This window comes from Acartia tonsa, chromosome 12, assembly GCF_053477335.1.
Source record: "Acartia tonsa isolate MP-2025a chromosome 12, ASM5347733v1, whole genome shotgun sequence".
Lineage (NCBI taxonomy): Eukaryota > Metazoa > Arthropoda > Copepoda > Calanoida > Acartiidae > Acartia > Acartia tonsa.
In genome coordinates this window covers 27883698-27908972 of record NC_137271.1, presented here as the reverse complement: position 1 = coordinate 27908972, position 25275 = coordinate 27883698, and the positions used below count along the sequence as shown (strand labels likewise).

Below are 25275 nucleotides of genomic sequence, written 5' to 3'. Positions count from 1 at the left end.
TCATAACTTTAGCACAACAGTAAATGCAGAGTTTTTTTGTTGTGGCGAAGCTTCTATAAAACTATCTGCTTTTTTCTTCTTTATGTTTGTCATTCACAGCCACTTATGGATGACTTCATACTGCTGTTTATAACAAAGCTTCTATAATAAGAAGTATTGGCCCTTTTGTTTAATGTGTATAGCATAAAAAAAGTAATAGAGGTTGTATAGAATAGGTTAGAAAAAGTAAATTGAATCGTCAAATTGTATATCAATTTAACTAAGAATTGATAAAATAATAAACAACACTCACCCAACACAGTTATGGAATCTCGACCAAAAAGATTTTTTTATCCAATCTTGACAAGTGAGGTATTTTTGGAAAGAGGAATATACATAGAAAACGCCTATGTAAATTAGAAAATCCGCAGAAATCATATTTGCAAGTTATTTGCAAAAATCTGCAATGTTAATTTGCAAAATTAATTTCATGCCTTAAATGACAGATTTAGAAAAAAATCTTTTATGAAATGTGTTTATCTATAAGTTTAGAACATACTTAAGGCAAAAAAAATTTCTTTAGTGTTACTTTTTTCACCTTATATATGAAAAAAACGGTTTCTCACAATTCATGATAAAAAAAGGTACAGGAACAAAAAATATGTTTTTTCTTGATGTAAACACAATAATTGGCATAAAATCTATCATCCTAAATGTAAAAATCAGGTATAGACTCCTTTTTAGAGCAAATATAGTGCAAAAAGTAACCAAGACATTTTTGCAAAGTATGAAAATCTAAAGAAAATAGTTCTTTTTGATTTTGATATACATATCAGATAAATGTATATAAAATTAGTGATCAAAAACTATAAAACAAGTTATAACTTTTTTCAACCCTATCATTGATTAAAATGCACTTTTAGGTTTACTCATTACCAAAGTTGCACATAAAAACTCTTTTTATAAGTTAATAAACAAAATAAATTCAAATCAACAATTAGGCGTTTTTTATAATGCAGTAGACCATTTTGTAGTTGTTTTTTTTTATATTTATTTTGTTTAATTACTACATAAAAAGAGTTTTTATCCACTACTTCAGTAATTCTTAAACCTAAAAGTGCAATTTAATCAATGACAGTGTTGAAAAAACTTATAACATGTTTTATAGTTTTTGATCACTAATTTTATATACATTTATCTGATATGTATATCAAAAGCAAAAAGAATTATTTTCTTTAGATTTTGATACTTTGCAAAAATGTCTTGGTCACTTTTTGCACTATTTTGACTCTAAAAAGGAGTCTATATCTGATTTTTATATTTTAGATGATAGATTTTATGCCAATTATTGTGTTTACATCAAGAAAAAACATGTTTTTTGTTCCTATACCTTTTTTTATCATAAAATGTTAGAAACTGCTTTTTTCATATATAATGTGAAAAAAATAACACTAAAGAAATTTTTTTGCCTTAATTATGTTCTAAACTTATAGATAAATGCATTTCATAAAAGATTTTTTTCTAAATCTGTCATTTAAGGCATGAAATTAATTTTGCAAATTAACATTGCAGATTTTGCAAATAACTTGCAAATATGATTTCTGCGGATTTTCTAATTTACATAGGCATTTTCTATGTATATTCATCTTTCTAAAAATACCTCACTTGTCAAGATTGGATAAAAAAATCTTTGTGGTCAAGATTCCATAACTGTGCCAATAAACAGCCATTTATTTTATTTACTATAGCATTATCATTGGAACTTTGGAAGTATTCGTCCTTCTCCTTGTGTTTTTATACTTAAAGGACTTTGTCAATAGTTTACTTGGGCCCAGGGGGTGATACATATCCTAAATATTTTCCTAATATATAAAGTAGTAAATATTTTTGGTCTGAAGCGTAGAGTCTCAACAACTACTAAGCTGGTTGGGTTCTCTATTTTATGTAAGTTTCATACAGTTATTGCAATTGTCTTAGACTGTTTTATTTTCAAATTTGAGTCTTGGGATAATTTTTAATCTTTTTTGTTTTAACCCCTCTCTGCCACATCCATTACAGAGCCTCTAGATTTCTAGATACCAGGGCCTAGGGCCGTATTAGTATTTTCAAATAGTATTATGGACAGTTAAAGAAACAAATAACTATTGAATATATTCATATTTCATTGACCCATCTAAGGACCAAAATCCTAGGTCAAGAAGATGAGGTTTAATCATATTATTTTATTTAACAATTTTTAGACGAACCTTACAATACATGTCTTTTCTCTACGGTTTTGTTTCGGTTTTTTAGAGCCGTATTGGAAAAATATACAACCAACTACAATTTAAAAGTTTTGTTTAAGGGTAAAGGCATACTACTATTTTTTCTTTTGGCAATATATTCCTTCTTGGTATATGAAGACTTAGTAGGTAATTTAATTTCAATTCAAAAGTAAATAATTAATGTATGAATATAAACTCATAAAATGAATTAATTTGAAATGTGAATGGGAGTTTAAAGTTTTCAATTTTAATGCATTGTGGCAAAATAAACTAATATTCAGGGCGCGGCACTCAAATTGTCCCATTTTTGCATTTTTTCTTTTACTTTCAATTAAACCAGTAATAGTCTAACATGGTCCTTTACCCTAAAGTTCCCATTGAGCAATGAACCCCTTTCTTTTTTTGCTGGAACTTTATCTGATCTGTCCTTATTTCCTTACTAACTATATAAAGTAATAAGCTGACAAACGAACAGCCTCCCAAGTAGCCTCTTATTCATCCAAAAAAGTAATGGCTAGTTAAATTGGATTGAAAATAAGCCTGAAACTTCTCATCAATTTTGAGACCTCTTAATGGTTTTTATGTTCAAGTTTAAGTTTTACTTCATTTTAAGGCATTTTCCAAGTTTTTAAAAGGGACAATTTAGATGCATCACTATGCCTATATGTATATTATAGCCTCATTTTTGTGCACCTTAATTTATAAAGGCGGCAGTCGAAATTTAATTTGGGGAGAACCGTTTTGCGCCCAACGATAACCGACATCGTATTATAAACAGCTTTCCGCGGATATAAAATGTACAATTAAAACCAGTTTTTAGCCCCAAGAAGCGGAAGGCACTTGCAAAAAAAACTTGTTTCAAAATCTTATGATTGTACATTTTTTATATTCGTAGAAAACTTGATATAATACGAAGCTATAAATAATTTTTGAGTATGGCTTAGAACCGGTTCAAATTCACCGGATATTATCGGTTTCGAAGCGGTACTGAAAAATATTTATCTCTCTGCGCTATATTTCATCCCTGCAATGCCTGTCCTTAGAATTAATGTGCGCATTCGATTCCGCATAAGCATAACTTTATCAAATCAGCAGAGTATCATATTATAACATTAGCCAGGGATATAAAGGAATTAGACAATGATCAATAAATTGATGTAAATTCTCAATGATGATACAAAATTATCCCTTTTTAAATCAAAATTAGTGATTGAAATTTTTGAACACTTAATTTATTGAATCTACCGATCAAAGTTCACCAAAGTCCCCAAAGTTGTCAAGGCAACGAATAAGAAATCGTTATGCTAAAACTTTGGGAGATAATGTAATAAACAGGCCATTTTCCCCTCTATCTGAATATCAGGACAAACTTTCGCTTTCCCAAACTCTCAAACCCATCTGACTAAAATGTGCTCCGTCTCTATTCCTTCTCTCTAATTGTTATACATCCCTCCACTCTAATTTAAAAATGGTATTGTGACTTGCGAATGCAAAAATAATGCGGTACTGAATGTGCACCAGAATTATCCCATCAAAGTTTGGGCCGCTCAAACAAAGTTCAAAATTTGACATCACATAGCTTTCATACTATTCAGCTAAAATATTTTATCATCATTAGATGTTACATTTTTTTAAAGCGAAGCTTTTCTATAAATAGGGTCGACCTGTCTCTGTAATGGTTAGCCTTCATGTTTGCTTGTCTTACCCAGGAATTTGGTATAACCAACAAGCGAAATAAATCTAAAATAATATTTGGGGGCAAATGGAGAGGTCGTCAATTTTACGATGTGTTGCCCTTCAACAACAGCTGAATAACATGTATAGGTTTCGTGATTTGTTCCGAATTAATTTCGTTATTGGTATAGGCTTATACTACCATTTCAGAGCTTCACTTTTATGGATACCATCATCCTTGTTTATAAAAAATAGGTTATTTGCATCATTAGAAGGGAGAGGTACAAAAGTAGTCTAAAACCACCATAAAAAAAACCTGAATGGTAAGACCCTTTTTGCGTTGCCATTACATTGTTATATCAAAGATATATTGATGTTCAACTGATGAAAAATGTACCAAGGTATAAAATGTCAATTCTTTGCTACACATATGTATACCTACATAAAATGATAATCGATTATTCATCATTAAATTCTCTTCACTAAACTATCCCTAAGCCTTTTCTGGCATTGATATTTTTTTAGTTTGTTGGTTTAGATGGACACCTATATTAGTTAGAATGCATAGTTGGGTTAGGAATACCACAAATTCTGACATAAATGCAAATTAAGGTTTCATATATCAATTGCAATAACCCTAATTTAGGATAAGTTGAAATTATTACTATTAATGAAACTAGTGGTTATGCATCTACTTGAAGGGGGGGGGGGTTAGTGGACCCCTTAAATTTGAATTATAGTTTTAAAAGATGTTTTTAGGGTGGTCCTTTTTTCTAGAGGCATCCTCCTGGTAGGGTGGTGGTACCCTCCCCCTAAAAAGTAATAAACCTTTCCAGTAACTATGAGTACTTAACCTATAAAGGAGAACCATATCGGTTCAGCGGTTAGCGAGATCCTTTAGAACAGACAGACAGAGATCCTGTAAATTTATAATAGGAGAGTATAAAAGACATTTTCCCATATTTTACATTGATTACCAAGTAGTGTCAATTTTTTACTCATTTTGTCTAACAAAATGATAGGAAAAGTAAAATTATACATTTGTTAGCAATATAATATCCAACGATTTATTGACATAACTTGACATAAACTTAAATATTGGTTGTTGTTATTTTTGGAAAATTAACATTAACCAAAAATGAACCAAAAACAGTTTTTATAAAGCTTTTTGTAAGTTACATTAAGTACATCTTAAGGAATTGATATATAATAAAAGATATTGTTCCCTGGTCAAACCATCGGTCCCAGGTGATAAATACAATCATTTGATGGCTTTTTGGTATCACCCCTTAATTCAGTATTAAACTGCAAGTTAGAACAAAGAATTTTAAGCATAAAAGATCTAACAAAACTTGATAATTTATATTCTTATCAAATAATTAGAGATGCAGTGATAGGACAATGAAGGATGGATTCATCCTTCTCATTTACCAAATTCCTTCTTTGGCAGATCAAAGTTATCGGTGGAAAAGTTTATACCTAGAATAATATTTTGTGTTTTATGGTCTTTTATGAGAAAAAATAATTCATAAAAATGGCACACAGCAAAAATTGAAAAAAATGAAATAATATTCTTTGAAAATGTTGAGGGCTTCTAAGAATTCTATTGTCCTTAACTAAACCTTTTCTTTTATCTTTTATGGTGTAGTGCAGCTACTTTACAATCATTGTATGTCTATTTTGATAAGTTTATGAAATCTATTGACCAAAACTATAATTTTAGTAATTTATCTGAAATTCCACTTTTACAATTTAAGACAATAAACAACGAAAAATCTCTTTTTCTTCAATACTGCTCTTCTATTTAAATGTTTTTAATCCTGTTATTGCTCGGCTTATGTACATAATAATCCTTGCTTATTCTTTATTCCTCGCACATTTTATAAAAGCGAAAAGTTAAAAAATTAAATTTTAAAGAATATTTTTACTAACGAAATTTCTTTGAAAGTGTATTTATTATATTATTAATTTTAGCATTAAAGTATATGTATAGACGTATAGACAGACAGACGGAAAAATCTTAAATAAGCAAGAGTTACGCAACCAAAATATTGGTTCACGTTTGTTTCTCTTTGATATGTCAATATCAAATGAATTTTTTTATTAAAATGGGCAACGTTTTGAACTTGAACAAATCGGAGAGAGAGGGGACATTGGGCTGCTTATTACACTTTTAAGTTTACTTTAATTATGTTAAAAATATAAGAATGATATACGTTAAGGCTTTTCTCAATAGAAATATTCGATAATTTAGTAACATCACAATTATTGCGAGTTTGCCAATGAAGCCCTCCCCTAAGCTTGCAATCTTTTTAAAATCTGCATTCCAATGTTTCAAGCAATTTAAGCTATACTTAGAGACTGAAGGTTTGATGTTGCAAGTCATTGAGTAGCTTCTAAAAAGCTGCTATGGGGTATAAATGGGGTTTCAATTATGACATATGGGATTTTGTATCTGAAATATATTAGTCTAGCTCATATATTATTTAAAGCATATAAAAAGTCAAAATTTCAATACTATACACGAAAATAAATGTATTTGGCACAGTGACATGTTTTATAAAATATTGAGTTGTCTGTTTATCCCTTCTAGATAGATTCGTTCACTATTTTAAGTGAATCCTTGGCATTAAGGCTATTTTGCAGCTAGGTTGGGTTACGCAACCAACCAAAAAATATACAACTTATCCATGGAAATAATTAAAATAAAAATGAATTTTTTAAGACGGAAAGTAATTATCCTTTATGTGCAAAATTCTTCATAATTCTTCATAATGTGACAACCTCAGATGAGTTTAACACACCAAAACATAAACTTGTAGAGTAGATTTTGTTCTGAAAAAAAATCTTTTAAATCATCTATGTCCTAACATAACATAACATTTATTCTGTAACGTCATACTTAATAGATTGTCGTATATTTGATAAAAAAGTAAGCATAGCCATTCTAAAATTGTTTCTTGAAATTAAAGCTTGGTTACAGTATCGCTTCGAAACCGATTAATATCCGATGGATTAGAAGCCGGTTGTAATTACAATGGTTTTAATCTTTTATTTGTACATTTTTAAATTCGCGGAAAGTTGTTTAGGTATAATAAGATGCGATAAATATCTATTATTGAATTCATTGAAATCATCAAAATTCATTATTTAGGCCTTAAAATATGTTTTGATTTCATTCTGTCATCTCATCCTGTTTTGTAGGACCTCATGATTGTATTTTTGTGGTGTTGTATCACTCTTGTTTTTGGCGTAGCCCTTGTTGCTTTACATGTATTGTAGTTGACTTATAATTGTACAAACAAATATTTTGAGATGGCAAATCTAATTTAGAAATGGATATAAAAGCTGGGAGGGAGGGTACATTGGACTGTAAATTACACTGGTACCCAAAGTTTTATTAAAATATTCCTTCATTCGCTGTCCTAGAACCATTGGGTACTTTTTATGTACAATTTTAAGGCAATGTAAAGATTTTTTCATGTAAAAGTTATATACTCTAAAGAAGTTTTATAGATTGAAGTTCTCTTTTGAAGTTCAAGGTATCTTTATAAAAGGTTTGTAATTAGTAGCAAAATTATTAACATTTATTATCCCCAAATAATGTTCCTCAATGAATGAACATATTGTGTTTAGCTACGCTTTAAACTAAGCGCCAAGTTATCGCGGTTTTATCAGACAACCAAAAACATTATTATAACAACTAAATAACGGGGTATCCTATTTGAAAACGCTATTGTGATTATAGCGTATTGAGAATTTTCTTGGAACCAACCTTAATGAGTTTTTCAATCTTTTGTCTTTAGCACCATATGGATAGGACGTTTACAATATTTAATATAAAGACGGATATATTTTCTCAAAATATGGACAATTATGTCTATTCCAAGCATTTAGCCCTTCTGGACCAATTTTAAACTTAATTGAAAATTTTGAACCGAATGGTTTAGCCGTTGGCGAGATTTTTTGGTATTTTTATGGAGTAGGAATTATGTAGTTAAACAAAAAAGTTAAATTATTATTGGTAAATTTTTCCCTATCCGTCATAACATGTAATGTATAGGAACAGAAAAGTGTAATTGCCATCCGTAACGTAAATTATTATAAAAGAGCAAAAATTTTGTTTTTAGCTGTCATAATTTGATTGAACTTGAACCTATTTGTTTACAATTTCAATGTTTTTTTTGTAAATTTTGTGATATATTAGTTTTAAAAGATATTTTGCTCGTAATTTATGCGTCTTCATTACGTTTTCCAGAGATTTTAAGTGATCAGAAGATTGACAATTATAGATTAAAATTAGTGATAGAAATGATTTGACACTCCAATGTACCTCCCTCCCCCTCCCTGCCCGGCCTTTACTTAAAATGTTCTTTATCTGTGTAATATAGTATTTAAAAAAAAACATTTAATTTCCTCTTTTTTGTGAAAACGCATTAACACTTTGGGTACATTTTGTAGGGAAGATATTTAATTTTGGATATCTCACACGAGACTTGGGTATATTTACCGCATGTCCGTCTGTCTGAGTGTTACAAGCAGATCTAGATGTTAGAGTTGTCATTTTGAAATATGTTTAGGCTAATTTTATAATAGCTTTGTCTTATGGGGTTTTCCTCGTTTTTTTTCTGATACTTTTTTCTGCCATTTGTTTTTTTAATAGTTATACATACATAGGTTGCCAAGTATTTTAAAATATATACTTCCTTTCAAAACCGTCATCTTTATAAAGCAGCATAACTACTCTATGATTAGTACAAGTTTGTCCAACTGTCGATCTGTTAGACAAAATTATTTTAAGGAAGTTAGGTATGTAGTATTTATAGTATTTTAAGTTTTTATTTTCCATTTAATTTTTTTAATGAATATTATTATCAAAGTGACGTTAAAGACCTCTAAAACGGTGGTCCTCAAAAATATTACTTTCCCTACAACCTTAAAATATTTAGAATTGGGTTTTATTTTATCACAGCCGTTTTTTGGTTACTTCCCTTTCTTTCTCTTAATCTTTTCTCTGGCTTCCCATTCTTTATTTTTCCGTCTCTCTTTTTCATCAATTTTTAAAGCCAAAACTTGAAATAATCAATCACCTATATATTTGAATATTTGGAACAAACAAATACAAAATACATATTATTTTTTAAACAAGTAAAAGTGCATCTTATTCTTGAAGTAGCTCAGCAAATAAAGTTTATAGAATAATCATGAATAGTAAACTTTATATTTTACTAGATAATTATTACACATGCAATATTAAATATTCAATTTGTGTTTGACAGACGCTCAGAGCTGACAAACAGTCCAAAGTTGTATGTAGTAGCTGCGCTTCTATTATTCAAGTAGGGAGAGGACATTGAACTGCAAATTGTACTGGTGCCCAAAGTTATGGTTACCTTATTCGTTGGCTCTAAAACTTTGGGTACTTATATTGAATTTTGATTGGTTGGTAGTAGTAGTGTCCATTTTTTAGCCTATGATTTAAATCTACAGATTACGTAATTTTGTTGAATATCATTGGAGATGTTTATCAATTTATCGTCAATTGCATTATCTCTTTAGATCCCTGCAAGATTTGTAAAAGAAAATATTTATTTTTATATCTTTATTTTTGGAAATTAATTTATTTCTATTCAAGAGCTGCTTAAGAGATTTTCTATAAATATTAACTATTATATATCTTAGAGTAAAATACGTAAAATTATATATAAGTGTTATTAGTAGCAAAGCTACTGTTTTATTTCAAATTTTAGTCCGATTTTTTAAAGGACGTGGAATTTTCTCAAAGAGTAATAATTTTGTTTTTAAAAGTGTGATTATTTTTCCTTCTATGCTAATGCTAGTGATGTTATCATCCTTGTTTATTAAGAAAAAGTATATTAATTTTTATTTTTAATTATAGGTATGTTTCATATTGTGTCATAATAATGATGGTAGCGGGGCTACTTTCTAACTTAAATTGTCAGTCAGTCTTTAAAAGAATAGAAATAATATTTTTCTATAAAATTATTATAGAAATAAACATTATATATAATGTCTCCTAAAATAATCCTCACCTTATTTCTCCTTTGTAAAAATAAAATATTTTTGGGGCTGTAATTTGTTATTCACAACCAAACTTATTTTCGTAACATTTGTCCCTCTCCTGTTATAAATGTGACCCAAAGGGCAGAAAGTTGGATTCGATTTGGTGGATTTTGTTTTTATTAAACCAGATGATATTCGGGAATGTCACATCTATTGCAAGTTTATCTTATCCCCCCCCCCCCCACTTCTTTTAATAAAAATTTTATTTCTAGTTTTTGTGGGAAGGTTCATTTGGAATATTTAAACCTTAACCTTACTTTTAAAGAGTGTTACAGATATGCTCTTGAGGAAATTTTGAATTTAAGGAGGGTCATATCATCGTAAAACTGGCAATTTAAGAAGTTGTGCCATTTTCTGCTTTTGACAAGCTATACAATCAAGACATTTTCCAATATAGAAGCAGAGGTTTATTAGAACTATGTAGGGTAGAAATTAGCAAGCAACAGACAAACCTTGATTATAGAATAGCTTCTTTCGCTAATTATTCTATATGCATATCTAGCACCTGAGAATATTTTCAAGAATCTGACAAACGTAAAGAAAACTCAGGCTATAGAATAGCTTTTCTTGCTGAATATTGTATGTAGATGTTTGGCTACTTTGAATACTTTCAATGGGTTGGCGGACATACGGACAATTCTTTGTTATAGAGAAGCTTCGCTTACTAAATATTTTGTATAGTTGTTTGTTCAATTTGAGTATTTTAAAAGGTAGGACGGACGGATGCAAAGACAAACTTTTGTCACAGAATAGCTAGCTTCGCTGAATATTGTATATGGATGTTTGGCACCTTTGAATATTTTCCAACAATAATTGTCAACCCACACAAAGGTGTTTTCAAAACTTTGGGCTATTGTGTGCGTGTATTTGTGAGTGTGTGTGTGTGAGTGTGTGAGTGTACGTGAATGTTTGTGTGTGTTTTTGTGTGTGTATGTTTGAGGGTGTATGTTTTTGAGAGGTGTGTGTGTGTTTTTGTGTGTTTGGAAGGTATTTCATCAGAAGAATTAAAACACTTTTCATTTTACTACTCATGAATGTTGCCATCTTTGTTATTATTCATTTATTATTAACAAATGTATTACCTAAGTATTCATTTTTAATTTAGAATAATGGATATTTTTATCCTTCTTCGAATAGAGTTGGTCAAAAATATGAGCAAATGATATTCTGAATTTTAACCGTTAGGAATAAAACACGATTTTATTATACAACTTAAATAAAATATTCAAAAATAATGAATTACTGCATACAACGGCTATACGGAGGGTTGTAGAATCTAAAGAAACACTATCTTGCCTCTAAATTAGAACCAATATGATCTAATAAAAAGGGTGGACTTATTGATATGCATTTTTTGGGAAGCGTGGAAAAGTTTTGCAATTTGATTTTTCATCAGAAAAAAATATCCTTTCTCTATTCAAATATTTAGGGGGAGAAATGGTTGTAGATTAATTTAAAATACTCTTACCTATCTCTTGTTTGAAAATGAAATGCATAAGTTTGATCTTAATCAAAGCTAAATGAAAAGGATATTTAAAATAGTTTAAGAAGGCATCAAACAGATTAATCTGGTTTTGGGTTTATAAAAGCGTAGCTATTCTTTAATCTGTCTATTCTTGTCGGTAGGTTCTTTGTTATAATTCGTTCCTAAGCACTAGATCACTTAGAAATCAAGACAACATTGTGTACTATATCAGGGATCTACAGGGATAAGACAATGACTGATAAATTAATGTACACCCCCGATGATGATATACAAAATTGGCCTTCTATAGATTACAATATGTGATTGAAACGTTTGGACACTCAACTTAATGAACCGACTAATCGAATTTATTAGATGTCCCAAAAGATTTTAATCCTACAATTAGGAAAATATTATAAAGCATATGGACTAGTTCAATGAACAGCCCATTCTTCCTGGGACTATATTGTAGATTCCAGTGGCAGGGGGATCATAGAAAATAAATTCAAAGGCCTAACTTTAATGGAAACCTACAAAATCCATTATCACTGCACTGTTTTAAATAAAATATGTATTTGTACAACATTTGCTTAGACGTTTATCTTAAATAGCAGCTGAGAAAATCACATTTCTTCTAAAACCTTTAAATAAAAACAGAAGACAAATTTTAGATGCCTTAATTTATTATAAAAAGCTTACAAGGAAATCATTAATGTTAATAATGCAACAAATAATTTTCCAGCAAGACACATAATGTTTGAAAAAGTTGCCTTAAAATTTGGTTAATAAGGAAACGTCCCCATAACTGCAAAATATGGTACTTTTTGTGTCACAGGGATTATTCAATGGAAAATAACCACACATTTTTCATAGGTGTTTCTTTAAAAAATCTTTTAGCTACCAAAGGCAAAAATTCATGTCATTCTCCTTTCTCTGGATCCCAGTTCTTTCCACATATGTACATATTTAAAAATTTTATATTCTCATAATCTATGAAAATTATTAATAAAAATCTTAATTTCGGTGTTTGAGATATAGAAGGACGAAAGTGTATGTAAACTTAAAAAGTACATGGACAAGTAATACTTTTACTAAATTACATTTTAGTAAATAAACCTCTATGCAGAAAACCGACATGTATGAAATATGTACTGTTCAATATCAGACCCTGAAATGGCCACCCACCTAATTAAATTTCTATATCTCAACACTTTGTTTTCTGGTCACACTAATTAAGGATGGGAACAAAAATTATATTTAAATATTAACAACTTAAACCGCGATATGGCTACAGCTTGTCAATTGTTACTGCTAAAAAAATATATTATCAGCGCTGCGGCTAGTTTGTATTCTAAATTTGACTTCAGAGCTGACTCCTATTAAGGTCTACTAAAGTCAGCGGTTGTGAATAAAAAAAAAATAATGTGTTCAGATATTGCTGCAAAATTGCTGTTGAACTGTGGATAGTGACTTTAGACTTGTTTTTGTTAGTTTTTTCAGAATAAATGTTCCTTACCCTTTCCACCTTAATTAAGACTGGTAAATATTGAAATTCACTAATTTAATTAATTCATTTCATACATATATAAAAGGTGTTTTTATAAAGCAGATGATTAGAATAATGTATAAAGTTACTGAGAAAATTTGTTGCTAAAATGTCTTTTGTTATTCTTTTCTAAAAACTTTTTTTTTATAACACAGTGATACGCTAATGTTAAATATTTGAATTGTAGGAATATTTCTTCTAATTTGTTAATTAAAACATACAAGAAGTTTCCAGATTTAATATTTTAATTTTTTTAATATAAAAACATGTTAACTTTGTTTTTAATATAATCAAACGCCATTGAATATTTTAATCTACCAAAGAAAGAACTTTACATTTCAAGAAATGATAAGAATTTGATTTGACATTTAAAGGTTAATAGATATTAAGATAATACATAAGGTTACTTAAAACAAGACCAGCCATTTTTTTCAAGTAAACCATAAATGACAGAAATATCTTCCATTGCGTAGCTTGTAAGGTTTGATGTTTGTCCATCAACATTTTGCTAACCACTGAACCGATTGAGTGTCACACATGTCAGTGTATGTTTTCTTACTATAATTTAAGTCATTTGGTTGGTTTAGGATATTTTTTCGCTCTCCCCTTTCGAATATAGATATATAGGTGATAGGGGCGCAACTTTTTGTCTTAAAATAAAATTAAACACTTGTGTTTAAGTATACCAAGTCACTTTTAACGACTGACGTATTGGTTTATTTAGTTATGATAGAGTAGCTGTGCTACTTAAAATCAACATTTACATTATTACATAATTTTATCTAACTTCCTTTGTAATATACGGCTTATCTGTGTGTGTCTGTTTTTGTGGCGGTTTCCCTCATAGTGTAGTGGAGCACAGAACCCCCCCCCCCCCGTTCTAATTTTAAAATGAATTGAATATAAGGGGAGGTTGGTTGTTTTTTTTGGTGTATTTTTTTGTTTAGGTCAGGTAAGGTTAAGTTAAGTGGGTTTACTGTGCTCGCTAAGCACTTTAATGGAAATCAACGTTTGTGTATGTGTGTTTTTCTTGATTGTTTGTGTTGTGCGCGCGTGTGTGTGTTTAAGGCAAAATCTTTTTCCTGTTCAAAGATGTTTTTAAACAAGAACATGTTAAAATCCAAGGATGCAAATCTTAACATCTTATTAAAAATTTTGGATCATGGAAAGAAAACGGAGTAGCGGGATTCGTCGTATTTTCAAAGTAGCTTTTCTCCTATTTCTAGCCCCTGAGGGGTTCTCTAACCCTGTGTGACCAATTTACTAATCCTGCGAGGCAATCATTAACATTTACCTAAACTAACCTTTCTAAATCTATTGTGAAAATACGACGAAACCCGCTACTTCGTTTTCTTACCATGATCCAAACTTTAAAATTTTATAGAAACAAATAATTTCAGTTGGTTTATTCAGTGCTGCCAAGTATCCTTCCAGCTTTGACACAAATTTTGAAGTTTAAATAATGAAATTTAATTTGTAATTCATAGTATAAGTATATTAATGTATATTAATAGAATAACCATAATTCAAAGTAAAGAGTACATAATTTAGATGAACGAAGTACTGTCCATTACAAAATGATTCAATCCAAAAAAAAGGGGATAATGTATTTATAACTAGCCTACTTTGTTTTAAATCTATATTTTCATCACTTCATGGTTATAATAAGACAAGTGCACAACGGACCGACAAACAGACAATCTTTAAATTTTAGAGAAGTTTTGCTCGCAAAATGTACAGTTTAAAGAGGAACTAAAACATTTCATCATTAGTTTTGCTCAGATTTAAATGTTATAATCATTTTATGTCATGTTTTTCATAGGGTGTGCGTTCAATAAAGCATATTTACAAAACAATAGAACAGTACTTACGGCCCAGCCCACCTTCTCCTATAAAATTAACACAGACATAAAGTTGGATAAATATCATTCTAAACTTTTAAACTATTTTAATTTTGTGACAAAATGCTTTAGGGTTATGTTATAGCCACCAAGTATTTTTTCTAAGACTTATTGAAGGTTTATTTATTAAGTATTTGCGCTATTCAAATTAAGATATATTAATTCTTTTAAAATACGAGATTTATAAAAATGTTTATTTAAGAAAAATTAAGGATTTTTAAGTAGCGAAGGTTCTCTGTACATAGAGAGTATGTATGTCCATACAGCCAACAGTATAATAATCCGTCGCAATCTAATTGGCCATATCTTACTCGTACATTAAGTAAATGGAGTCTGACAAATTAAAGTACACTCACATACACCTATATAGACTATTACGCACACAGACAGTTGCTCAGCAGTTGCTTGACTATTTAAAGTTACCTTTACTGAACATGTCATAAATCAAATATACATATATTTTTTCTGTATTAAAATTTATTTTCTTTTCTTTGCTTTGACTTTTTGCTTCGCTACTTATAAGCATTAATGTCATTGTTTTATAATCATGGGAAGTTCTCATAAGAGATAATTCATTCTTAAATTTTAAGTAGCGCGTCTACTAATTTTATAAAATATACTTGTTTGTCAGTACTAACATGCTAAGTGTAGTATTGAGACCTGGAAGTTATATTGTTACCAAATTTATCATTGAAAATTGGAGGCAGTTGCAGTTGTTCTTGAATTCGGTAGCACAGAAACTTGAGGGGGAGGGTTGAAGTTGAATGTCGCTGCGCTAAGAAAAAAGTTGATTGTCCTTGTTATTTTGGTTTCTTCCAATGTTATGTTTTATGTTTTTATATTTTATCTTTTTTTACATTTACACTTACACATTTTTTTATTATACGTGATGCGGTTATCTCAATGATTTTCAAACATTTTTTTTTCTTCATGAGTTTTTGAAGATAAATATTTTTTCCTATTTTGTTTTTTAAAGCGGACATTTTATTCAAGCCATCTTGTTGATACTGTAAAGTAAGTTGCAGAAATAAATACTAGTTATATCAATAATATCATTTTACAGGCGGAAAACATACATCTATGAAAAATAAGAAATGTTTTGGTTTTGGATCATGGAAAGAAAACGAAGTAGTGGGCCTCGTCGTATTTTCACAGTAGCTTTTGATAGACCTGGTTAGGGTTAGGAAGTAGGTCTCGCAGTGTTGAAGCCCCCACAGGGGCTAGAAATAGGAGAAAAGCTACTGTGAAAATACGACGAGACATGCTACTTCGTTTTCTTTCCATGATCCACACTTTCTTTTATTGCTAATCTTTGTGCTTCATCAAAATGGTTTGGTACCAATTATTGTTCTAATAAGCTTTGTTTCATCTAGATAAAATTACCTAAAGAACAAAATGTTCTTCTAAAGTAATACTTTATTTCAGTATTCCAGTAAAAAATGGATTTATTAATCCTAGTTTTTTTTGTCAAAAAAATATTTCAGATTATTTTTATTTCAGGACATAGTGTATGCTTTGGCGCATGCGACTGGTAGAACAGGAAGATTTACCCTGATAGAAAGATGGAGAAATAATGAAAGACTCCTGGCCCCCCAGGAACACCCTTTACAGGTAGAATTTTATTTAAAAACCTTTGTCTCGAAGTTTTATATGTCATGGATCATTGGTCGATAAATTGGTATACATTTAAAAAATGATGATACACAAAATCTACCTTTCCGTAAATTAAAATTTGTGGTTTGAACAATCAATTTAATGAATCAACCAATTAAATTCAACTTCAAATTCAAATTCAAAGTCTCCAAAGTTGTTAAGCCAACGAATAAGAAAACGTTGTTATAAAACTTTGGGGACTAGTGTAATAAACAGCCCTTTATCCCCTCTCTCTCTGTTTTTTGACCAGACAATCCATTCACTATAGACAATCATTGGTAATGCGCATCTGACATAGCAGTAAAAGGAAAAAATAAACATCTAATGTTACGACTTATTTTGGTTCGAGAATCGAACCAATTACCTTTCCAAATAGTACATAAAAGTAGAGTAATTTGTTTCTTCGAATATAATGATGGACAACTTTTTTCTGAAAAAATATCTAATCGAAGAAGCGTTCTTAAATTCAATGAAGTTAAAAAGTCTGGAAACGGAAAATTTTCAATTATAAAAATTGCGAAGTTTATAAATATTTAATAAGAATTCATAAAAGGATAGAGCAACTTTCTTAGTGATGGTAGACGCCAATTTCTTGGTTCATTGCAGATTGTCTTAAATGGCGGTTTTTATTTGGACCTGTAAATTGATAATCTAATAAAGATCCGTTGCTTTAAAAGTTGCTGCGGCTTTGATTTTTTATATTGGGTGTGGCTCGGCTGCAGGTTATTAAGTTAATGCTGGCTGTTTCCATTTAAAAAACTGCTTATTGCAGATGCGGTTATCCAGTCCTGCAACTTTTAAACTTCAGAATTTTATTAGTCTTAAATTTGATTAAAGTAATATAATTTAATTTTAGAGAAGTTTTCTACATTAATATTTCAGCGCACAACTGTTTTGGTTAAAAAAATACTATAGATACAAATAAGTTGTATTTAAAAGAAATTAAGGCACCGCGAAAAACTGGTTTTAATCTTATGATTGTACATTTCTATATTCGTAGGAAACTGGATATAATACGATGCTAGACATAGTTTTTTTTCGTATGAATGAGAATCGGTTCCTATCCACCGGATTCGAATGAATACAAGAAAAAGTATTACTTTATAATTTTTAAGTAAACATTTTTAATAAATATTTGTTCGAATTTCTTGCTCTCTGTGAATGCATAAGAGTGAAATAAATTGGATGCAATTCATTTTCCTGTTATCCACAATATATGCCCAAATTTTTAACTTTTAACACTTTTTTTCTATCAAAAAAATTACAAATCCTATGTTTTTAGTTTGATTCTATTTGGGTTTTATGCCTCCCCCCCCCCCGCCCCCTTCCCCCCTCCCCTAGACGCATCTATTTTGTTTATAATGCCTTAATTGTTTTGTAAAAAAATTGTCCACAGAAACGTTTATAAAATACCTTGTTACTCTTTTATATTGCTTCGCTACTAATGGGAACAACCATCTTCGATTCAACTCTAAACGTAATTTCTATTATTTACATAAAAAGAAATGATTTATAGGTTACGAATGAAAAAACCATATATCATCATTTTTTTGCTATAACTCAATATTTAACACAATCCCTTTAGGTTAAAACAATATTGTATTATTTTTAGTTTAATAACATTTACAGTACGATAGAAATATGCATTTATTCCGATTTTTTAAAAATATATTAATTTCAAAACCTTTAAGGGGGGGGAAGTTTGTACAGTTATAGGAAATGAAATTCAGTATAAAAGTTTGGGAGGGCCGTGTGGGCTTGTTTTTATAGTTATCAACCTAATTCTTTTTGTAGGCTCTCTTATATGACTGGATGTACACATAAAACTTTGAAAATTGAATTTCGGCACTTTCCTTCTTGGGGCTTGTGGAGCACAAAACCCCCCAAACACTAAAAATATGAGTTCTGAGCTTATTTTTAAAGATATCAACCTGATTTTTTAAAAGTAATACTCTTTTAACATAACTGAATCAACGAATCATTACAGATTTAATTTTGGGACTTTCCTTCTTGGGGCTTGTGGAGCACAAAAACCCCCCAAACACTAAAAATATTAGTTCTGAGCTTATTTTTAAAGATATCAACCTGATTTTTTTTAAATAATACTTTTTTAACATAACTGAATCAACAAACTATTACAGATTTCATTTTGGGACTTTCCTTCTTGGGGCTTGTGGAGCACAAAAACCCCCCAAACACTAAAAATATGAGTTCTGAGCTTATTTTTAAAGATATTAACCTGATTTTTTTTTAAATAATACTTTTTTAACATAACTGAATCAACGAACCATTACTGATTTCATTTCATATCAACCTGATTTTTAAAAAATAATACTTTTTTAACATAACAGAATTAACGAACCATTACAGATTTCATATTGGGACTTTCATTCTAGGGGCTTGTGGAGCAAAAGATCCTCCCAAAACACTAAAAATATGAGTTCTAAGCTTATTTTAAAAGATATCAACCTGATTTTTTTCAATAATACTTTTTTAACATAACTGAATCAACGAACCATTACAGATTTCATTTGGGACTTTCCTTCTAGGGGCTTGTGGAGCAAAAGACCCCCAAAACAATAAAAATAAGAGTTCTAAGCTTATTTTTAAAGATTACAACCTGATTTTGTAATAATACTTTTTTAACATAACCAAAACAACAAACCATTACAGATTTCATTTTGGGACTTTCCTTCTAGGGGCTTGTGGAGCAAAAGACCCCAAAACCACTAAAAATATGAGTTCTTAGCTTATTTTAAAGATGTCAACCTGATTTTTTTAAAGAAAACTTTCTTAACATACCTGAATTAAGGAACCATTACAGATTTCATTTTGGACTTTCCTTTTAGGGTCTAGTGGATCAGAAGACCCCCAAAAACACTAAAAATATGAGTTCTGAGCTTATTTTTAAAGATATCAACCTGATTTTTTTAATTAATACTTTTTTAACATAGCCGAATCAACGAACCATTACAGATTTCATTTTGGGACTTTAATTCTTGTGATTTGTGGAGCAAAAGACCCCCAAAAACACTAAAAGTATGAGTTCTGAGCTTATCTTTAAATATATCAACTTTTCTGGGGTCTTTTGCCCCACTAGCTTCTAGAAGGATAGTCCCTAAATGAAATCTGTAAAAGTTATTAAGTTCGGTTATGTTAAAAAAGTGTTCTTAAAAAAAAACAGGTTAATATCTTTAAAAATAAGGTCAGAACTAGTATTTTTAGTGTTTTGTGGTTCTTTTACTGCACAAGCCCCTGGAAGGAAAGTCTTAATATTTTTAGTGTTTTGGGGGTCTTTTGCTCCAGTAGACCCTAGAAGGAAAGTCCGAAAATGAAATCTGTAATGGTTTCTTAGTTTGGTTATGTTAAAGGAGTATTATTTTAAAAAATCAGGTTGATGTCTTTAAAAATAAGCTCAGAACTAATATTTTTAGTGTTTTGTGGTTCTTTTGCTCCAAAAGCCCCTAGAAGAAAAGTCCCAAAATAAAAGTTGTAATGGTTCCCTAGTTAAGCTATGTTCAAAAAGTTTCCTTACAAAAATCAGGTTGATATCTTTAAAAATAAGCTCAGAACTCATAATTTTAGTGTTTTTGGGGGTCTTTTGCTTCACAAGCCCTTAGAAGGAAAGTCATAAATTAAATCTGTAATGGTTCCTTAGTTCGGCTATGTTAAAAAAGTTTCCATAAAAAAATCAGGTTGATATCTTTAAAAATAAGATCAGAACTCATATTTTTAGTGTTTTTGGGGGTCTTTTGCTCAACAAGCCCCTAGAAGGAAAGTCCCAAAATGAAATCTGTAATGGTTCGTCGATTCAGTTATGTTAAAAAGTATTATTTTTAAAAAATCAGGTTGGTATCTTTAAAAATAAGCTCAGAACGCATATTTTTAGTGTTTTTGGGGGTCTTTTGCTCCACAAGCCCCTAGAAGGAAAGTCCCAAAATGAAATCTGGTTCGTTGATTTAGTTATGTTAAAAAAGTATTATTTAAAAAAATCAGGTTGATATCTTTTAAAAAAAGCTCAGAACGCATATTTTTAGTTTTTGGGGGTCTTTTGCTCCACAAGCCCCTAGAAGGAAAGTCCCAGATGAAATCTGTAATGGTTCGTTGATTCAGTTATGTTAAAAAAGTATTATTTAAAAAAAAATCAGGTTGATAACTTTAAAAATAAGCTCAGAACTCATATTTTTAGCGTTTGGGGTTTTTTTGTGCTCCACAAGCCCCAAGAAGGAAAGTGCCGAAATTCAATTTTCAAAGGTTTATGTGTACATCCAGTCATATAAGAGAGCCTACAAAAAGAATTAGGTTGATAACTATAAAAATAAGCCCACACGGCCCTCCCAAACTTTTGTACTGAATTTCATTTCCTATAACTGTACAAACTTCCCCCCCCCCCCCTTGTTACTAGGAATTTGGATAGAATGTGGCATTAATGTTCACACCTGAGATAAATGCAGTAGATATGGTACCATATTGATTTCTCACTTAAGAATGTAAAATGTAAGATGTTACATGTTATAGAAATAAGAGAGGAAAACTTTTAAAATTTTATTTTCACCCATTTCATTCATAAAATGATATATTTGTAGTTGCGAAGCTATTCAATACTTTGAAACATCTGTCCGTTCGTCTGTAAAAATGAGATTGGGGGACTATACAAGATAAGAGGATAAAAGTATTCAATTTACTTGGTCCGTCAGTAAGTCGTTCATGCTACAAAAGGCCTTTTCTTATTTTATATAAAAAAAATAATCTAAAACCATGTTAAAGTTTAAATCTATAGTTAAAATAGCATAAAGCCATCAAGGGACATATTTGAAGCTTTTCTAAAAAGAGAACTCAATCAGTTCAGTAGTTATTCGTAGAAATCTAAGGCTTCAGACAAAAAACTCCTTACATCTTTATATAATACTAGCGGCTTCGCCCCTAGCCTCTAGGGGCTTTGCCCCAAGAGATGACAACAAAAAAAATTTTTTTTTTAAAATAAGAAGAACTAAAGAAATCTTCTACAAAAGAAATTTTCTACAAAAGAAATCTTCTACAAAAGAATTCTTCTACAAAAGAATTCTTCTACAAAAGAATTCTTCTACAAAAGAATATTTCTACAAAAGAATTCTACAAAAAAAAAAAAAAAAAAAAAAAAAATGGGGGGGGATTTTTTTTGTTTTTGGGGGGGTTGGGGGTGTCCCACCCCCCAAGAAAATAGCTTAAAACCACCACAGGACCAATAGGTATATACCCTGAAGAGTAGAATCCGATCGGTTCAGTGGTTACCAAGATCTTAAGGGACGGACGGACAGACAGACGGACAGACGGTCAGACGGACAGACGGACAGACATCGTTCTACTTTGTATTATAGATGACTAGTGGCTGCGCCCTTAGCGGCTCTGTATTCTATGGGGAAGGGATGGACAGAAAAAAAGATGAATACCATACTAAAACCATTCCAAGACATTTGTCAAGATTCACTAAAATGGAGAACTTAATCTGTTTAATAGTTATCGATATCTTAAGCTACAGACATAAAATAGCCTTACTTCTTTTTATAATAGGATTAGTAAAGGTCTTCAAAAATTGATGAAAACAGAATGAGAATTAAATTGAGTGAAATTTGTAAAGAATTTTCAGAAGTTAAAGTCTATTTTTGGTCTCTGGCTGTTTATATGATTGAACATTATTGATATATGTTCGTACAATACAGAGAAAATTGCATAATAGTAACGTGTGTAACGTGTAACATGTATAGCTAGTTCTTTAAAAAACGTAATTTAATTAAATGCGTATATATGCATGCTCTAAAAAACATTTATTAAGCTGTTCAAAGATTTGACTTTAAAAATTGTCTAAAAGTAATATTCAAAGCCTAGTGCGTTAAAAATTGAATTTATTGTCAGTGATTTTCTTGCAAGTCTGGTTCTTAAATTTTATTTGTAAATTCTGTTTTTATTTTTTATTGAATTTTTCATATATTCAGGGAGAAAGTCGATGGTAAATATCCCCGATACTCAGAGTTTGACAAGCTCGTAATATTATTCGTTGACTTTGGGTACTTTTATTGAATCTTGGGTTGGTTTATTTTAATATTTTTATGGGTAATTTTCTTTAATAAAGTTAGAGATTTATCCTAACGTCTTGAATTATATCGCAACTTTGGTCAAGGCTCAAATCTATTACCTATCCCATTACTAGGAAATTAGCCTTTAAAAAATTTGATATTTTTAAGGCCCAAACTCCAAATATAGAATATTTTGACCACTCCTAGTGAAGATAAAAAACCGTTCTTTAATAAAGGTTAAATCTTTACTACTAGCCAAAAAAAACATTTATCAACTAAATATATTTTTGGAGTTTTGTTTGTCTGTCTCAAAATTGGGAGAAAAATTGCAGCTACAGTTTCGGAAGAACTACAGAGTATATGCTAATTGTTTACCTGTTACTAGTAGCTACGCCTCTAGAGGCCTCTAGGGGCCTCTAGGGGCACTTAAGGTGGTGGGAGTTGAATTGGATAACTCCACTTTTTACTTTAAATTTAAAAAAGAAATGTTTTTTGAAAAATTTTGGGGAGGGGGGTGACTAAATTATTATAAACCTTTCCAGGACCTAAGAGAAGCTACCCTGTAAAGGAGAGCCATATAGTTTTAGCGTTTAGCGAGATCCTTCGGTACATACAAATAGGCATCCTGTTACTTTATAAAAGTAGGAAAGGTATAGATGAATTTAAAACATAGTCTTTAGATTATTTAAGGCTATAGGCTTATTCTTAATATGCCGTCGGACATAGCGATTTACTTAGTAGCTAATCATTGTTAATAATAATCTTTAAAGAACTATCTTCAAAAGCATCCAAAGTAATCTTGTTTTATTCCTAATTTGAATTATTGAGCAGCATTGTTACTTAAATAGGTAACTAGGAGCATATTACATGGGTAAGAAATGGTAACATAGTTTATTTAACCCTTGAGGCTAGAGGCTTATCCTAGAATACGTATATGTAATATATATTTTTAATGCGTTTTTGTCAAGTAACCAAAATTATTACATAAATAATAGTAATTGCGGTCGGTGAAGTAATTTTCATCCAAAAATTTAGCTTTCTCCAAGTACAATAAACTCACACTAAGAAATATAAATATTATTGTAAATTAGCATAATCTAATTGATATTACAAATGTAAAATGCATATACTTCTAAATTTAATATAAGTAAAATTTGGAGATAAAATAGCTTTACTTAAGATTTAAAAAATTATCCCCCATTTAGAAATACAGAGAATTTTTTTTCATAGTTTTAATTGTGTTTTTTTTCTATTATTTTTTTAAAAAATAAGTAAACACCTCATTTTAAGTTTCTCGGATAAAGAAAGAATTTAATTCAAATTATTTCATCATGTGTTTTTAAAATATTGTAGCTTCATATTTATAATACTCTTAGCTGATTATATAAAAGTGACTGTACCCCTAGCATTTAGGTTTTAAAGGGTGTAAGAGCAGGAGAACATAACCTAAAACCACACAACAAATTTGTATTTAAACATAAAATGGCCTTCCCAGGATAAATCAATTGGTTTAATAGTTATCAAGATCTTAAAGAAAAAAATAGATATTAACCAATAAATTGATTATTGGATAAAGATAATTTATTTACGTATCCCTTGCCCCTCAAAGTTTGGCCAAGTGTATAATTATGCACTAAGAATTTGCACAGATATTATTGCAATGTACACACACGCACATAAGCACACAAACAGTGCAAAAACTATGTGCTCTCCCTTAAAATACTTTTCGAGCAAATTACCCCCCCCCCCCCCCCCATCTTTTAAAAATATTGAAAATAAAAGTGAGGTTGGTAGATAGGTTCTTTCACCTGATGGGGACGTAACCCCTACACAATATAAATTTTAAAACAAACACACGAAATACTACCCCTTTTCTCTTTTTCAATTTATTTAAAAATAAGGGGGGAAGAATTTTTATTACTAGGCACTTTTTAGCCTATTCTATACCACTGTGATGCTAAAAAGAGAGAGTTGGTCTAGAATGAGCCAAATTTTAAAAATCATCATATTTATTATTTTATTTCGTGTGGTATGGCTATTTTAATTAAAACTGAACCCTTTATACGATTTATTAACATCCTATAATAGTTTGTTTTGAAAGTAGCGAAGCCACTATAGAGTTAACCAGTTTTAGCTACGGCCTTCACATGTCTATTATAAAGACAACAAGAAATAATTTGTTTCTTCTCTGGATTAATCGAAAAAATCTTTGTACTTAAAACTTAGAGCAGAGTTGGATTTTGTGATCTTGTTTTGGTACTTTTTGAAGGATGTCAACCTTGTTGGAATTTAAGTGCATGTTATGTACTTTTCTTCATTATTTCCAACAAACCGAGAACAGAATCTTACATACGACTTGTTGGAATATTAAAATATCTTAAATTATCTCATCCCTGTATTCCCGAGTATGGGTAAAGTGAAGTGAGGGGATTAAAAATTCTAAGTAAATACAACTAATTATGCCAAATTTAAACTTGTGTAAACGGTTTATGCACAAAAGTATATTTTCTTTAAACATAATTGCTCTCTAGTGGTTTGTTTACAAAACTACGTGATTATTAGTATCTATAAACACATTTTAAGGCTTTCTATTCATTGCTCAAAACCGATCTATTTCCATTCAGAGAGAGAGAGAGAGGGGATATTGGGCTATTTA

The 25275-nt window shown here is 30.2% G+C and overlaps 1 protein-coding gene across 2 annotated transcripts in view; it reads left to right on the top strand.

Annotated features, from left to right (window-relative positions):
• Positions 1 to 25275, top strand: part of RASSF8 (ras association domain-containing protein 8) — a 204355-nt gene that overhangs the window by 70904 nt on the left and 108176 nt on the right. For both annotated transcript variants that reach the window (XM_080180126.1, XM_080180125.1), the window contains exon 3: positions 16414 to 16524. In XM_080180126.1, the coding sequence (XP_080036252.1) occupies positions 16414 to 16524 (111 nt within the window). The remainder of the gene's footprint in view (positions 1 to 16413; positions 16525 to 25275) is intronic.